This window comes from Halichoerus grypus, chromosome 8, assembly GCF_964656455.1.
Source record: "Halichoerus grypus chromosome 8, mHalGry1.hap1.1, whole genome shotgun sequence".
NCBI lineage: Eukaryota > Metazoa > Chordata > Mammalia > Carnivora > Phocidae > Halichoerus > Halichoerus grypus.
Window position 1 is genome coordinate 3,439,685 of NC_135719.1, and position 17,560 is coordinate 3,457,244.

At 48.6% G+C, this 17,560-nt stretch overlaps 1 protein-coding gene across 2 annotated transcripts in view; it reads right to left on the reverse strand.

The window, feature by feature from the left end:
- Positions 1 to 17,560, reverse strand: part of ADAMTSL3 (ADAMTS like 3) — a 344,500-nt gene that overhangs the window by 278,477 nt on the left and 48,463 nt on the right. For both annotated transcript variants that reach the window (XM_036072905.2, XM_078078809.1), the window contains exon 3: positions 11,567 to 11,686. In XM_036072905.2, coding sequence (XP_035928798.2) covers positions 11,567 to 11,686 — 120 coding nt within the window. The remainder of the gene's footprint in view (positions 1 to 11,566; positions 11,687 to 17,560) is intronic.

A 17,560-nucleotide genomic window follows, 5' to 3' on the forward strand; every position in this document is an offset into this window, starting at 1 on the left:
AGTCAAACTACTATGTGTTAAAGTCACTTGGAATAATTCTTCTCTCTGTGTGGTTAATGCTACCAAATGAAAACACAGATTGTTTTTCGTTTTGTTATTTTTTTTTTCATTTTTAGGGATTATACTTTTTAAATCTAATTTCATTCTATGGTTTTATAAAATATTTGCAGGGTTCCAGAGTCAAATGTGTAAGACAGATGTACAGGAAGCAGTTTGGCTCCCATCCTTCCCTGCTATACCTTATTCTCTCCCTTCCCATATATTAGCTCTTTGGGTTTTTTGTTTTGTTTTTTATCAACTCTTCACAAGTTTCATCTCAGGTAGTACAGGGCCCATGCTAACACTCTCCGTATTGTGAATTTTAGTATATGCACTCACAGCAGCAAACACAGAAGACTGTTTTGAGAAGCAACTGTAATTATAATGCCCATGCAATATGCATGTACACGGAGGTTACTTAATAAAGGACAGCTATCATCTCAGTCTTATTTGAAAAAGAAAAAGCCCCTTCTTCTCTGGTTTTCAAGATGAGAGTTGCAGGAGGTACCCTGGAGACAATTCTATTTCCCATTCTCACATCCCACACCCAGCACAGTGCCTGGCACACAACAGAGAGTCCGTCACTATTTGCTGAGGGAACTACTGAATCAGAGCCTGAATGCATAACTGCTCCTTTAGACCCTGCTGCTACCAGCTTGGATGTCAAACGCCAAGACCTCAGGTCAAGGCATCTTACCTATTGTGGGAACACTGTGTTCAGGATTAGGTTTGTAAGTGGAGCATGGCTGTGCTTAATGCCTATATTTAACACATCGCTTCTCAATAGGAACAAATACCTATTGGTATATATTTTAGTGTAGCATAAACCTAATACAAAGGAAAAGTTTTGAGTCAAAAATCTTGTCTTTTCCTAATCAGAAAGGGAAGTCTGCTCAACCATTTTGAACACTGCAGAATTAAAAACTTCTCAGCATTAACTCCCAGAGGGAAGGGCTCAAGAGAAGGCATCAGTTAAGTGGAGTAGGAGTACTGTCCTTGGTGGCCTGCCATGTGGGAAGAGTGGAGAATTAGAAGCAGAGCTGCTGGTGTCCCCAAACAAACGATCTTATTCTCCAACCAAGCCTCTGGACTCACAGTGTTTGGAAGAAAGAAATTCTTTCCTCAGTTTCAGGTAGAGAGTAAAAAACAGAAATGAACACACATACACACAAGAAAAGAAATCAGGGTAGACTCTTTGTTATGACCAAGGATAATTAACATTTTTGAAGAACTTATTTTACTCCTTAAGGAAAACTCAGAAATGAAGGTTATCATCAGAATTTCGTCAAGTCTTGTCACCCCTGCAAACAGACCTTCTCCGCTCTGTGTCCACGGGAGACAGAGAAGTCACACAGGCTTGCTCCAGAATTGTTCCCAATTCAACAGAAGAGATAAGACATCCATGTCAATAATTACAGACACAGATGAAACCTTGGGGCCACAAGCAAGGATGAGCTACTGTTCCCCCAAAGAGCAGGAAGTAACCACTCTAGGCTGAGGACCTCCCTGGATGGAGGAGATGCCAGCGAAGCTGGGCATTGCAGGAATCACAGACGTTCAGTGGCGAGCCTGGCATGCCAAGGGGCTGGCACAGGCAAAGGTTTGGGAAAGGCAGGACATCCATTTTGATCAGCGCACTGGGCACATGAAAAGAAATAAGGGATAAGAGAAGCCAGGTAGCCCAGGCCAAGCTATGTAGGGACGTGAATGCTATTCAGGGGTTGAGCTATCTCAGAGGAGGGAACAAATGGGACCCACTTAAGGTTTCTGATAAGGGATGTAACTTTCAGTAAGCCAATGTTCACTGTGCAACTACTACGTGCCAGGCTGTGAGTCAGATCTGAGAGTATGATGATAAAAAGACACAGCCCCTGCGCCTAAGGGGCTCAGAGCCTGCGGGGAGTCAGAGGAGGAAATAATCACCCTGCTGGGGACCGAGGACAGGGAATCAGTGGAAGAACTTCCAACGGGGTTAAAGAAGACTGATGGAGAGAGTATTTAATTAGTTCAACCCAGCTCTGGGAAGGGAGGTGTATGTTAGGTTAAGTTCATTAATCTCTACATAACTCAAATCTGTTCATGTGAGCAGCCACATATTATTAACTTTCAGAAGTGGAAACCTGTCCAAAACAACTGTGCGTGTGCAGAATGACAAAGAAATTGAAACAGTTTCTGGGAAGAGGCAATATTAAAGGCCATCAGTCACTGTCTGGGACTATCACTGCTGACCCTGGGGACATGAGGCTCAGCAGAAAGTGCTCCAAACCTCAGATTCTGGACCGTGTTTCCCTGGAACAGTTCATGATGCAGCGGCCCACAGGCTTTGCTGTTTGGAGAAATAAGACACCCAGACTAGCACTAGAGATTCAAATTAACCAAGGGCCCTCTCTGACCACACCCACCTTCTTCTCTCCTCACTCCCTCCCTCACCACCCAGGAAGGTCATGTTCTGCTCAGGAGGGAGGAAGTGATGTAAGAAAATAATTCCCGGGCGCCTGGGTGGCTCAGTCGTTAAGCGTCTGCCTTCGGCTCAGGTCATGATCCCGGGGTCCTGGGATCGAGCCCCGCATCGGGCTCCCTGCTCGGCGGGAAGCCTGCTTCTCCCTCTCCCACTCCCCCTGCTTGTGTTCCCTCTCTCGCTGTGTCTCTCTGTCAAATAAATAAACAAACAAACAAACAAATAAATAAATAAAAATAATTCCCTAGAAGCTAAAGGAAGGCGCCAGCCGGCAAGCAGACTGAGTCTCACTTGGGTGGGAAGTGAAGGTGAGGATGGCATCAGGGGACTTTCCCAACGAAGTAATGATTGAGCTGGAAGATAAACAAGGCTCAGCAGAAATGACAGGGAAGGGGCAGGGGCTGTAAGAAGCAGAGGGCGACGTTCCAAGAACCGGGGCAGTTTGTGCAGAGGCTGCCGTTGGACAAGAGCCACGTGAAAGGACACGTGAAAGCTTCATTAATAAAACCAGGCCTGGAAATCCACTGGCAGGCAGTGCCCAGAGGACATCCAGTGGGGCACCCTGAACAGCGACACACGTGCCCCCCACTTGCCCTTGGAATGTCCTACCAAGCATGGTAGCCAGCACCACCCCACCTCAGAGCGACCCACTCCCCTTCAGGCGCTGCAGCCCAAGAGTGGACAGTGAAGTCCAGGATGGAAATCTGGATGACCAACCGTCCCCGTTCGCGTGCACCATCTCAGTCCTGACAAAACCAGGATGGCTGGCCACCCTACAAAAGCTCCCATAAGGCTCATATTAACAGGGTTATAAAAGATCACTCAATATAGAGAGTAACACAACAGACCCTTTCAAGATACTTCTCCACCTGGCCCCAGGCATCCACACGGCAGCACCATTTCCCACCATCCGAGCCCTCGGGGATGCCTTGGCTCCCCCAAGTCCAGATCCAAGAAAATACGGTCAGAGAGATAAAGCTCCACATGGGAGCAGACGAAAGTGTCCACGGAATGACCCGAGCCGCACAGAGCTCTAGTCCATCAGGAGCCTCCTTGCAAGCCATGCCTGCGCTTTGGTGATGTAGGCCAGAATTGGCCCAACAAAAGGAAACGTTTCCAAACTCCAAATAAGCCAATCAAAACATAATGCTTGAAATCCCTCATGATAGGGAATAAATTCCATTATTGCCTTTACACCCAGCCCTTCCAATTTCAGCTTGGAGAGGACCAGCAAGGTCTTTTCCTGCCTGACCTGGCTCGCTCTCCCCGGGCCAGCAAATCAACTCACCTTTGTTTTGTGGCTCTTTCAACCTCCGTTACTTCTGCTTGACAAAAGAAAGACATGACAGGGCTCCATCCAGCCTCCACCCGCCATTATTCCCCAACCTTGTGGCCACGCTGCAAGTCCAGTTCCCTGTCCTAAGCCCCGCACTTTCCCCAAGATGGCAGACACTCACAGAAGCACTCCCTTTGCTACGCCACGGCGGAATAGAAGCCCTGGCGCGCGCTGCAGGGGAACACATGTTCGGTAGCAGAGAAGAGAGGTTGAGAGGTGAGCGCACTTGCTTTCGTCCAAGGAGTGCGGATGACACAGTTAGGGTTGCTTGCAGTGACCTAGTCTCAAAGTGCTTGAAGATGGAGCATCTCTGAGCCGGGACTGGCCTGCTGTCAGACAGAAGGTATGTCTGAGCACAGGCAGCAAAGGCTTTGTCAGGATGGGACCAGGCTCTGGGCACTCACGACTTGCAGGGGAAGCTGCATCGGGGACGGTTGATCTTCACCACCCTGTAGGTACCATTCAACTCACCCGGTGAAAGTGATTTAAAAAAAAAATCACACAGTATCCCCGAAAAAGGAGTCCAGGAAGACAGCATTAGGAGAGGAAAGTGTCTGCATACTTCAAAAGATGGATACTGAGTCTCCAATAACAGACCCTATTCTTTCATGCTTGAGAAATAGCTGATTTGCAAAAAGCTCAATGATAATGAAATTCAGACTTTGCCTGTGCCAAAGCCAATCAGAAAAGCACGTATTGCTGCATATACAATGGTCATGTATTTGCTCTGGGCCTGAACTGAGAACAGACTACACGTTATTCCACTTAACGTATTCTTGTCTTCTCCTAACAGACCATGAGCTCGCTTTCTCATTAGATCGCTAAATCTTTGGAATATTTAAGGAGCATAACTACATTTGACCAAGATTACTCACTAACAAAGGAATGAGCTATTCAAGCTCAAATGGCATGCTGCTTAAAAACATTATACACACAGGCCAGAAACAACACAGAAACTCTCCTATCTGGAGAATATGCGAGCGCTCGTCTCAATTGGGGCAGGGGGGTGGGAAGAGGAGCTGACAATACCCTATACATTCAAGGGCTATGTCCATCTTCCTCCACCAGAAATTTCAGAAGTTGGTATACACTTCCCAAGTTAAAAACTATTACATAAATAACTTGGAAATGTCAAGTGATATTTCTGAGGCCTGCCAACAGTTTAACCACAACGAAGCTCCTCGCCAAGATATTCATGAAAAGTTCAGAAGAAGTTACTTTGAGAAAGATGTACTCACAGCAAACAGATTTCTTCTCCTTAGAAAAAAATGCATAAATCAATAGTTACAATAAGGAAAGGGAAAATTAGGTTTGTCGGAATAGTAGAAGAAAACAGACTTTTAAGAGAACTTTAGACATGAGACTACACAAAGACTTCATTATTAATATATTATTGTTACTACTAGTATTAAAAATTCATTCAAACATTTCTCTCATACTTTTCCTTGCCACAGATTAGATGTAAAAATGTCTTAACTGAGCTTAAGGGCAAAGAACAGACACTTGGCTTTGCTACCTCTGGCTGTGTGATCTTGGGTAAGACCCTGTTCCTCTCTCGGGCTCAGATTCCTCACCTGAAAAAACAGAATCCCTGAGCATCCTTCCAACTCTGACTCGCTACAATTCCAGATGCCTGTCAGGGCCACACCCAGCCCTCTGCCTCCCTGGCAGTGGAAAGAGTAGAGAAAAAAACAAATTGGAGAGGCATTTTGAAAGGAGAAAGCACACAAATAGGCAGTCAGTGGTACAGGAAGGCAAGAGAAGAGTCAACTGCGACTCCATCCAGAGCGTCCTAATGCCTTAGGATTTTACAAAGACAGGATTTTATAAACACGGAATGAGTCACGTGAGAGTCTGGATTTGACTTCAGGGAAAGTAACTGAAATTCTTAAAAAGGACGCCTGTCTGAGGTGAGGCTGGGGCAGGGGGAGGTAGGTACTGGAAGTCAGATTTTAATAAAAGCTAAAATGAGTAGGAGAAAGCAGGAGACGATAAGAATTTGAACATCAAGTGCGCACTGAAAGCAACAGGAGATCCAAGTGTAGGTAACAGGATTTTTAACTTGAAAAAAAACCTTGAATCCACTTAAACGTGGGCAGTAAGAGACAAAATGTATGCCAGATAAGGCAGGGGCTCCTTCCCTGGAGTCCACAGGAGAGAGAAGGTGACGGGGAGAAGGGACGATGGGTACAAACAGGTGTACGAGGACCTCTGCAACATGAAATCAAGGTGTTCTCTAACTGGCTGCAAGCTTACATCAGAATTTACCCTCAGTTAATTTTAGGGAAGTCAGAACCCACCACTAACTGAAAACGCAGCCTCGTCCCACATGCCTAAGTCCAAGTGATTAAAGTTTGGTTCTGCCTTTCGGTGTTCTGTAAGTCTAAAGCTGGTAAGGTAGACTTTATACCACCATGTACACAACAAAGACAATGCACAGACCTTAGGAAAATGAACACGGGCACTAATTTCGAAGTGTGCTTAACCTCTTTTTATCCCACTATGGCTGCCCATAAGAGGAAGCGTAGTCCAGCAAATCCACATGGTCTGGGAAGACACACCTTCCACATTTCCCTGCACCTAACAAACACCAAAAAAATAAAAGACTATTTGTGCAAAACAAAGAGTTTTGCTAACATTTTTTTTAAAAAGATTTTATTTATTTGAGAGAGAGAGCACGAGCTGGGGGTGGGGGTGCAGAGGGAGAGGGAGAAGCAGGCTCCCCGCTGAGCAGGGAGCCCGATGCAGGGCTCGATCCCAGGACCCCGGGATCATGACCTGAACCGAAGGCAGATGCTTATTAACTGACTGAGCCACTCATGCACCCTGAGTTTTGCTAACTTGAAAAAAAAAAGAGAAAGAAATGACTTCTAATCAAGAAAGGCTAAGCCTAGAACAGACTTTTACACCAGTCCCCATAATAAACTTCTGAGGCCCCAAGTTGAAAGCTTCAGTGAACTAGAGGTGAGGATAGAAAGACTCACCACCTTCTTTCCCAGAAAGAGACACAGGCCGAGAGTGACTGCCCGCCCCCATCGGCTACGGAGCAAGAACAAACTGCAGAATTCAAGACTCTGCTTCCTAGAACCGGCCGACATTCAGCTGTTTGCTATGAACAGGTCCTCTGAGGGATCCACTCCAAAACCACCATGAGAAAGGACAAAGGAATTTACCCCAGAGGCTGGCTATCAAGTCTTTGGACCACAAGCCCTTCTCTCGTCCCAAACTAACACACGTCCACTACCTTGTATGACTGAAGCAACCAAATGTCAGGATGCTGCCCCTGTGGGGACACGTTCGCTAAATGGGAAGTCAGCGCCATTTTAACTTGAGCTGCCATGTTCCACCCAGACTTTGAAAAAAACATCATTCCTAGTGCAATAATGATTATGCTTGTAAATGCCATCGGCAGAGATCATTCTTAACTCCTGAAGGAGCTAAGTTAAAGAACAAGCTAAGGAAGCAACTCAGGAATAGGAAATCCTTCCCTTGGGTCTACCAAGGTCTCCAAGACTCTGTTGACACCAACGGTGGAAGCAGGATTTTTAGGAAAGGAGATAATCTTCTGGGTGATTCACTTGAGAGAAGGAGCTAGATGCCTGAGGTCGGAGTGCCATAGTCTTCATTGTTTCAAACAAATGTCTGGGTGTCCTTGAGTTGGTCACTTGCACATGCAGTCTCTGGGTTTTTTGGGGTTTTTTTTTATTCATAAAATGAGGCATTTGAGCCAAGGTCTACACCAGCTGTAAAATTCTATGATTCTCTAAGTAACAGTTTACTGCACGGCTGGCAAGACCGCCTCGATGATCAGAATGATCCAATTAACACTCTGCAAGGTATGCTATTCTATCCGTAGTTTCAAAAAAAAAAAAAAAACCACCAGATTGTTTCAGAGTGGAAGGCTTTCAGATCATGAAACCCAGTCACTTTGTTTTTCAAAACAAATGGGGAATCTGAGGTCCAAAGATGTTGAAAACCTTTGTTAAATTACAAGCTAATTAGTAGCAGAAGCAAGACGAAGGCTGCCTGACGGTTCCCGTTTGCACTGAGCCGCGCTGTTAACCCCGCCAGCTTCAGCCCTACTGTCGGCACCAGCAGCTGCCTCGGCCCCTGCACCTTTTATGTGACTCCTTAAACAGCCTACATCACAACGGTGCTTTACTGGCCTTGGGGTTATTGGTTTTCCAGACACCTAACCTAGGAGACATTGGAAGAGTGACCTGAAAGGTCTTCGTGAAAGTAGGCCAGGATAAAATACTCTAGGAAGTCCTACGAGCTCTGCTGAAGACAAGTATCTCTCCTGCACCTGCTGGCTTCCGATTTTGCAGGAAGGAGAATCGTTGGCCAGCCAGTCCCGATCCTATAAGTTCAGGAACCAGACTGCCGCCTCGACAGCACACACTCTCTGTCGCTCTGGCTTCAGGAGGCTGCGCAAATCTGCGAAGGCCTCAGGTAGATACCTGGCCCCGGGCGGCCACTCCCACAGACCTGGCCCTGTTTCTGGCCAGGCTGGGATCTGTGGATTCCAGCAGCCCCTGGACGTGATGGGGCAACACCGGACAAATGTCCCCACCGCTCTCCAGATGTGGACTGCAGAGGGACGGCACTGAAAACCTTTTAGGGACACTCTGGGAACTTCTGTGCGGGGAACAATGCCACATCCCACCCAGCTGCTGCCTTGCGTTCCAATACGAGACAATTTGTTCCAAAAGATACAACTTACGGACACTGAACCGTAAGTTATGTTGGATGCACCAACTTGTCCAATCTCTCAGACATAATGCTGTCTGACAGAGGCCAGACACCTATGGGTATGTGCGGTGTGACCCCATCTATGTAAAATCAAAAATAAAAAGCAGAACTAGGATAGTGACAGAAGTCAGAGGGGTGATACTTCTTCAGCAGGGACACAAGGAGCTTCCCAGGAGTTGGACATGCTCAGTTTCTTGATCTGGGTTTCTGTAATCGGGTGATTCCAAACGTAAAAAGGTATTTAAAAGTTCAGATATGTGTGTACTTTACTATATGCATGCTAACGCTCCATAAAAAATTATTGTCCCCGATGTCAGTGGAGAATACTCTTCCTTTCCTTCAGCACAAGGATATCTGAGATTCTCTGAATGGGGTCTTTGTAAATCGTATGAGTCATAACAACAGCTAGATCACGTGCTTACGCGCAGCAGGCCCTACGCAGAGAGACTACATGAATGGCCTCCTTTAATCCCTAAAGCATTTCCATGGGGTGGACACCATCCAGGTCTCCACCTCACACAGGAAGCATGAAGTCGCTTCAGGAAGTGAGGTGAAGCAGCGTGCCCAGCGTCACCCAGGAAGTCAAGCATCAGAACAGCGATTCAAAACCAACGCAGTCTGACTCCAGAGCTTGTGAGACAGAGAGAGAGAGAGAACATGAGCAGGGGGAGAGGAAGGGCAAGAAGCAGGCTCCCCGCTGAGCAGGGAGCCCGATGCGGGGCTCCATCCCAGGACCCCGGGATCACAACCTGAGCCGAAGGCAGACGCTTAACGACTGAGCCACCCGGGCGTCCCCAGAGCCTCTGTTCTTAACTGGTCTTCACATTTCATTGTGTGCTGCAGGACCCGGGGATTTTTCAAGCTGGGTTTCGCTCTGCCTGAGAGGCTCCTGCCAGCACCACGCGGTCTGCACGCTCAGCACTAAGAGGAAAGAGGACCAAGGCCTGGGGTGCTGGATTCTCTCCAGCGGAGCACGTTCTAGAGTTCATTCAGGAGATACACCTAGTTGCGTACAAAGGCCTGGTAACCTGTTTTCTTTGCCTCTGCCAGCAGAAAGCAGGTGCTCTTACTGACTTCCTATAGTCTGACCCGATTCCTTCCCCTTGAGAGAAATGCACAGTGGGGCGACACAGAATGTGTTCACGTGCTGTTCGCTGGGGCTTTTTGGAACACCGTGTCTTAGGACAAGATTCCCACAGCGTGCCACACCCTTCTAAGATCTGCTTTAGGCCTTTTGAAAAGGCTGAGGGGGCTTATTTTCCTCTTTTTCCAGCTTGCATATTGTTATTATATTAAATATAAATACAATGTAGCCGTAGAACCTGGAGAAGGCATTAAGCACTCTTTAATTAAACAGTACCTGGCTCATGATTTTCCAGACACCCCCTTTTATCCTCTACTGCCTTCTCAATTAGCTCCCTGAAGTTCTCACACGAAAACCTGTTGGATCATTGATTTCTCGATTAAAAGCTGCCATAAATTACAGGCCCTGTAAAAATCCACCGGGGAGAAGGGTAAAAAGCAACTTAATGATAGCTTAGACCCCATTGGCAGCCAGGCCCCAACGCCCATCGGAAGTGTTCACTGGGCTCCGTTACGTGAACGTGGGCTGGCCCCTGCCCCCCACAGCAACGACTCACATACGCACTTTTCAAGATACGTGGAAAACTGATTGCATGTTGATTTTTTACTAAACAATTGGTCTCCTCTTACCACTGTCCTGAGCACCTGGGTAGCTCCCTGCCCACAGCTGGGACCCGGGGTTCACAGCCTGCCCCTCACCCCAACCCCAGGTGCAGAGCCAAACGTCCCAAGTGCAGGCCATTCAGCAGCAGCCTGAAGGATGGAAATGAATGGGGCCTCCCCCCGAGCTGGGATGCAGGGTGCTGGGGTCAGACCACCACTCCTGTCACCCTCGGCACCCGACTCGCCCTCCTTCACCAGCCTGGTAACTCTCCCGCCTCATCTCCAGCACTCTGCCTGCCTGGCCTGCTCCCCGTTGTCACATCCCACATCTGCACACGCTGCCACAGCGACCGTCCCAGAGCAGCCGCTCCCGAGAAGCACCCACCCCCTAACCAGCATGCTGCAATCAGGCCCGAACTTGCTGTGGGGCCTTGACCACACAGAAGAGGACACCTCGGTCACTGGCCCACTTGCTCTGCCCCATCGTGTGTCCTGAGAAGACGTTCTCGCCCCATTCCGCATCTGCACCTGACCCTGCATGTGCCAGACTCTGCCAGGTCCACCCAAGGCCTCCATCACCTTCAGTCCCACCCGACCGCCCTCTGAACTCCGGCCCCACCAGCTAGAAACCTCTGCATTTGGCAGAGTGGACATGCTCTGCTTCCAATGAGTGGTGAGTGATTTCAGAGACACGCACGACCCTTCACGCTGTTAAGGCATCAGCGTGAGCTGGGAGTGGAAGGGAGTCAGTCCCAAGTACCCAGCTTCCGCGCCTCAGCCAAGCACAGCCTTGTCCTCAGCGAGCTGCCATGAAGGAACTGAAACACACACACACGTGCATGAGTGCGCGAGGACGCACACCTACCCTGTTCCTTTCTGCAAAATGGGCAAAAAGACCAATGTTGGCACTGGTGAAAGAAAGGGAATAAAAGCCAGGAGGGCAAAGAGAGGGAGGCTTAATCAGAAAACAGTACTCTTGGATAATTTCAGATGATAAATAAATTTGGTGATCACTAAAATGAACGAATCTACCACAGATTTCCGATAAAAATAAGAAAAAGTGACTCAAGCCGACACCCCGACCAGAGCAATAACCACACACTGTGTAGGAAATGGTTTGTGCAAGCGTGGGCAGCCCAGAGGTCTTGGGATCCTTCCAGAGAGTCAATGGCTTATTGAACTAGTTGTGCCAAGGGGAAAAAAACATGATTATTTTCAAGTTGTTTTTGAGAAACCGTTTCCTGCCCATTGGCAGATGGCAAAGCCAAAGGGAGGCTCTTTCAGGAGGTTCTTACCTGGTCGTCGTAGCGGTACGTGAGGAACTGCTCCCCCGTCGTGTCTTCAAGAAAACTTCCCTGGGGGGAGAGTGCAAACTCAGGAAGGAAGTAGGCTCCGGGGGACTTCTCTGCTGTGGCCTGAAAGACAAGGTCACCTGGTTACAAATAAGGCCCCATGAGGACCCCCTGACAGGTAGTCCCCGAAGCAGGGTGATTCCCAGAGCACCCACCCGCTAACGGCTGTCCCCAGAAGGAAAGTGACCTCGTTTAGTAAAGGCCAAGGTGAGACACACCAGGAGTCTGTGTGAGGCGCTGTTGGGCTAGGAAACCCCACTGGTCCACCTCAAACTGGCGCACACATTATTGATTGCCTGACACTTGCCCCCTCCCCACTGCCCACAACCTTCTAGCGATTCAGCTACAGTGCAGTTAACTTAAGGGCTGTTGTTGCAAATCCACTGTTTCTAGGACTTTCTTCCTTTCCCATCCTTCCCTCCTTCTTTCCTTCTTTCCTGTTTTTGTTTGGTGAAAGAGTGAGAAACAAAATTTTTTCCGCACTTCAAAAGAAAAGCATGTTCACTGTAGAAAACTTTAAAGATACCGATGAACACAAAAGAAAATATAAATCACCCCCTAATCCCTCCAACCTGTAATCACCACTTCTTGCTAGAGTCTGGATTCCTCTGATCTGAAGTGAGGAAAACAGGACAATCAGCCTCAGGAGTTCGGTGTGGCGAGCAGCGAGGCCTGCCTTGACAGAGGCCTGTCACCTCACTGTGTTTGGGCAGGTTTTCTCTAGTATGCCGCCTTCTGTGGGGGCAGCTTTGCTCCAGAAGTTACGGGGGGGAAGGTCCCCTGCAGCCTGCCGCAGTGCCAGGGGGTCAAGAGTCTGGCAGGGAAGTCTGGCCAGGCCCCGTCAAAGGTGCGTAACGTGTCCATCACACCTGGCCAGCTGGCACTCTGACGGTTGCTGAAGGTTATTGCCATAAGTGGCCTGGGAAGGAAAAGGGAGAGGAGCTAATACCACAGACCCCACAGAGACAACTGGCTCTCACATGTTTTAGTGCCGCTTTATGGATCTCAACATGAAACCCCAGAAAAAGCAAAAAATCTCTCCAGTATTCATGTTTTCACTCCTCGGTGGTTATCTGCACAGGGAAAAAAAAAAAAAAATCACAGACTCTCTGGCTTGACTGTAGCTACAGGTGATTACCTTCTGCTTTCTGACCTGCTGTTCCAATGTTTAAATTTTAACAGGCTTAAAAAAAAAAGTAAGACGGGAATGAAAATGTCCATATGAAAGTAGGAGGTGAACTTAACGATAAGATTTCTTACTTCTGTGTATATTTCCTAGGCAGTTTGAGTATGTGTCAAACTCCAGTTATTCTCACTAAAAACAAACACATCTAGGGAAACCTCAGGGGAAATCCTACATGACCGCAAGACAACGATGGGTTTCATCTCAAGACAGTTCCTATAAACTGATCACCAACACGCCTAGCAAACAGTCCATAACATTTAGTTGCTGGTAGTTGTGATTTGCTTCTGTTGCTTTTAGAATTCATAAAATCATAATTTTAAATGCCTAAGGAGACTTGCCACACACCACAGAGCAGAAGCCAGGCCTGGAGCCCGAGAGCAACCATGTGCAAAGACACAGATCCAGTTACAAAAGAGTGGGGGGCTGGGAGCAGCCTAGGGTCGTCACCTGAAGACAGCTCCCTGAATACAGTGCTTTATATTTAGCTGACCACACATTCCACGTGTATTTACTGAGCACCTACTATATGCCTGGAACCATTCTAAGAGCTATGGGTATGATGAGGAACAAGAAAGGTAAGGTCCTCAAATTTATGGAGGTTTCATTCTAATGGAGACCCATAATAAGTAAATAAACTCGTAAACAAGAGAATTAAAGTTCTAAGTGATATAAAGGAAATAAATAGGGTGATATAGGGTAAGTTGAGTCTGCAGAAAGGAGAGGTCAGTGAGGCTAATCCAGGTGGACAAGGAAGAGAGCAGAGAGAGAGGAAGAAAAGGAAGAATGGAAGAGGTAGGACATGCAGAGCGCTGTGGGCCCAGGCAAGGGGTTAGAGAACCACCAGGTATATCTCAAACCTTGACTGCTTCATGGAGAATGGATTAGAAGGGGGCAGGAATGGAACCATAAAGACCAGTTGGAAGGCTGTTGCACTAATCCAGGAGAGAAGGGATGATTCCTTGGACAAGGATGATGGCAGTGGAGAAGGGGAGAACTGAATGGATGAGAAGTAGAACCTACAAGACTTGCTGATGGGTGAGCAGAAGGGAGGAATCAAGGACAATTTCTGGGGTTTAGGCTTGAGCAACAGGCTCTAAAGGAATGCCATGGATGGGCAGCCCTGGCAGGAAGAGAGGGCAGGGAGGCAATAATTCTGTTTGAGGCATGTGAAGTCTGAGATGCCTAGGAGACATCCATGCAGAGAGCTTGAGTTGGCCATTTAATACACAAGTCTGGAGCTCAGAAGGGCAGTCTAAGGCTGAAGACAGAGATTTGGAAATCATCGTTGACATTTTCATACATACATACACTCACGTGTTCACAGTCATCCTACCTGAAAGGACCCTCCCTAGAGAAAGAGTGTGACAAACTACAGGGCTTTGTCTGGGGCCCTCGATAATGCTGACGTCTGAAGGTGAGTAGAGAAGGAGTAAGCCAAAGAGGTTAAAACTGGTAATCACTTAGAGAAGAATAAACAAAAAAAAGAAATATTGGGTCATGGAAGGATTCAGCATCAAAGAGAGTAGCCAACTACCTTCAATGTCCCCGAGATATTGAATAAAATGAGGCCAGAGAAGGGTCCACTGGATGTGGCAACAAGGAGGTCATCATCGACCTTGACAAGATAGGTACAGTGGAGTGGGAGGGACCACGGTAATGGGTTTGGGGACCAGATGGGAGAAGAGGAAGAGACCAGGAAAGGACACTTTGAACAAGACAATGACGAGAGGGAATATGGAAGTATGGGCAGAATTTTTAAAGATTGGAGAAATGGGAGCATGTGTGCTTGGTTATGGTAATCATCTAGTGGTAAGAGAGACCATAGAGGAGACGAGAGAGATAATTGCAGGAGTCGAGCCCTTTGAGAAGACAGAGGAATGGGGTCCAAACCGTACGTGGAGAGCCTGGCTTTCATAAAGATGACGGCCCTTGGTCCATGTAAGTCTACACCACACCACACCACACCCACCGGCAGACCCCTGATTTTGACCCTCCATCTTCCCTGTGCCTACTCCTTGGACACCCTTCTACTGGGTCCCAAGATCATCCACCCGTGTCTGTCATCCCACTTCCCAATTAAGCTTTCTTACCTCCCAGCTGGCTCTCTCCTGGGCCCCTCTGCAACTGCCCTACGCCTGGAAGAGCGGGCCACCCACATTTTCTCCCAAACTGCTGCCTTCTGCGGCAGGGCGGGACTGTCCTAGGCCTGCTGTGCATGGAATCTTCTGAAGGTTCCTTTTGTCACACCACTTAACACTTCTCTGCGATCAGAGGATTCATGACTCTGTTTCCACACTATTAAACACATCTACAAACATTTAATTAGCTCCAATGAGCTTTCTTTTCTCTGCTTAAATTCAGATTGGGTAAAATGAGGTATGTTTGCCCTATGTCTTATTCCTATCCCAGGCTTCTGCCTCTCCTCCCAGGCCCACTGAGGTGTTGCATTTTGGAGGAAGTTCCCTAAGGCTGAGAACAGCGTCTCTATCACGTCTGCCCATCCCCCACCGCAGGTGTGTGGGCAATAAGGAAGGAAGACTGGTGGGCTGCACTACCTGACCTAAGCCGGACAGGGTGCTTCCTCAGCAACCCCACCTGTGCGGTTCAAGGTCATTAGTCCCTGGGCAACAGCAGATTCTCTCCACCCCCTCATCCCACTCACTACCGATAAACAATGAAGACTTTATACTTATCTCTTTTTATCAAAATCTTTACTCCTCAGTAAATTTCTGATCATTCAAGAGTTGATTCTCAAGCTCCGCTGCAATCCAAGTCCTTTCCCTCCATTGCGGCAAGGGTGCACCAAGGTCAAAGCGCACCACCATGGCTGTTTGAAATTTGAAAGCGCTTGCTGTGGCATCCCACGATTATGAATGCCCAGCACTTGAAAAGCCCCTCTCAGTCACCTAATCCAGTCTGTCTACCTCAAAAATCCTGCCAGATGCCCTACAGCCTCTACTTGAATACCTTTAGTGATGGGGAGCTCACTCCCTTACAAGGCAACAGGGATCTGTCAAAATCTAGCAAGTTCACAGACACCAAACTGGTCAGAAGTGGCCCACTGCTCCCCAGCTGAGGTCTGAGGTGCCCCAGCCACCAGCACTGCTCTTCTAGCATCCTCTCCCACAGCACCCCCCGCCCCTCCCTCCACAAACACATACATTCTGAGGTGAATTCCAGAGTCTGAGCCCAGTAAGCATGTGAGTCGCAGGATTACAGAATGCAAGAAACCGAGACACTCGAATCCCCACCCCTCTCCTGGAGCAGGCATTTCTCCTGCAACACCCCCAACCGCCCAACAGAGGAGTCTCGAGAGGCCCTCTGGAAACAAAGCCGGGAAAGAAGGCGATCAAGCTGTGAGGTGATATTTGTGAGAATGGTCTCATTTCGTCTCATTTTGAGGTGGGTGCCGTTGTGTCATTTCAAGACACAGGAGGGTAGGTGATGTGACCAGGGGCACACGGGCTCCCAGCGGCTGAGTGCAAAGTCGCCTCTGCTCCGTTTCCCTGCCTCCATCAGTGGGAAACAGTCTGAGAAGAACCGGGCCTTCCTTCGGCAGAACTGGCTGAGTTCACTGGTGGCTTCCAAAAGCAAGTGCCATGCCGATAACAGGCCTCCGAGAACAAGCGCCGACATCCTCACCCAGATGGAAGCGGACTTCCTACATGTCAGGGAGGTGGCGTGCTCGGCTCCTGGCAGGGGGAGGTGACCCAAGAGGCCAGGCCCTGGAGTAGCAAGAGTGGAAGGGAAGGTGGGGGGGAGGAAAGCTGGGCCAGGAAGCGTGCAATCTTCCCAGGGCACAGATCCAGGGCCCAGAGAGACGCTGCCAAAATGCATCATCCCCCCGCCCACCCCCCAGCCCCTGTCTGCAGCTGCCGAGTCACCAGGGATGGGGTCAGGAGGAATCCAAACAGCCCCTCCAAGGACCATGAATCTGAGACCTGGGGATGCAGCTGCATGTCCAGCTCCCATTCCAGCTGAAGACTTTGACTCTGGCAGGAGGAAATAACCGTATGATGCCAATTTGAGAACAAGATTTCAGTGTCCCAGGCCTCGATCTGTACCCCATAAGGATGGAGAATGCCTACCAGGACTGAGCAAAAGGCTTGGCTGATATAATGGAAGGAGAGAGAAACAGGGGCGAAGAGGGTGTCCCTATAGTAGAGAATGGGGCCCCTTGTGCCTCAAAGGTCAGGCAGTGACCAGTTAAGAAAAAATACAATGTGATTCCCACAAAAATGCAACAGGCTAGGTTACACACTTCTCCCAGCTTGGTCTGAGCACACCCATGGAGCACGCACCTCCCTCCAGAGTGTGAACGCAGCCAAACACCACCCCGCTAACCCCTACAGACTTGCGGTCAGTGAAGGCCACCCAGTCTTTTCCCCATGTGCCACCACGAAGCCATGTCTCTGCACGCTGAGAACCCGACTGCACTGATCCCCATCCTCTAGACCTGGCCCATCACTCCAGATCCTGACTCTGTCTCCCAGTATACACATCACTGTCCTATCATTGTATACATCAGCCCAAATTTGAGCAGCATGCCCTCTATCCGCATCCTTGTCACTGCCACAAATACTGAGGAGGAGCAGGGCTGAGACCCAGGTCCTTTACCAAGCCAAGAAGAGCCCGTCTCCAGGCTGACGGTGACTTTACCCAATCGCAGTCCCCTCATTTCAGATGTCCACCTGTTGGCCACTTGGGGATTCAAGAAACACCTTGCCAGATGCTTCACATCTGCAGTGACA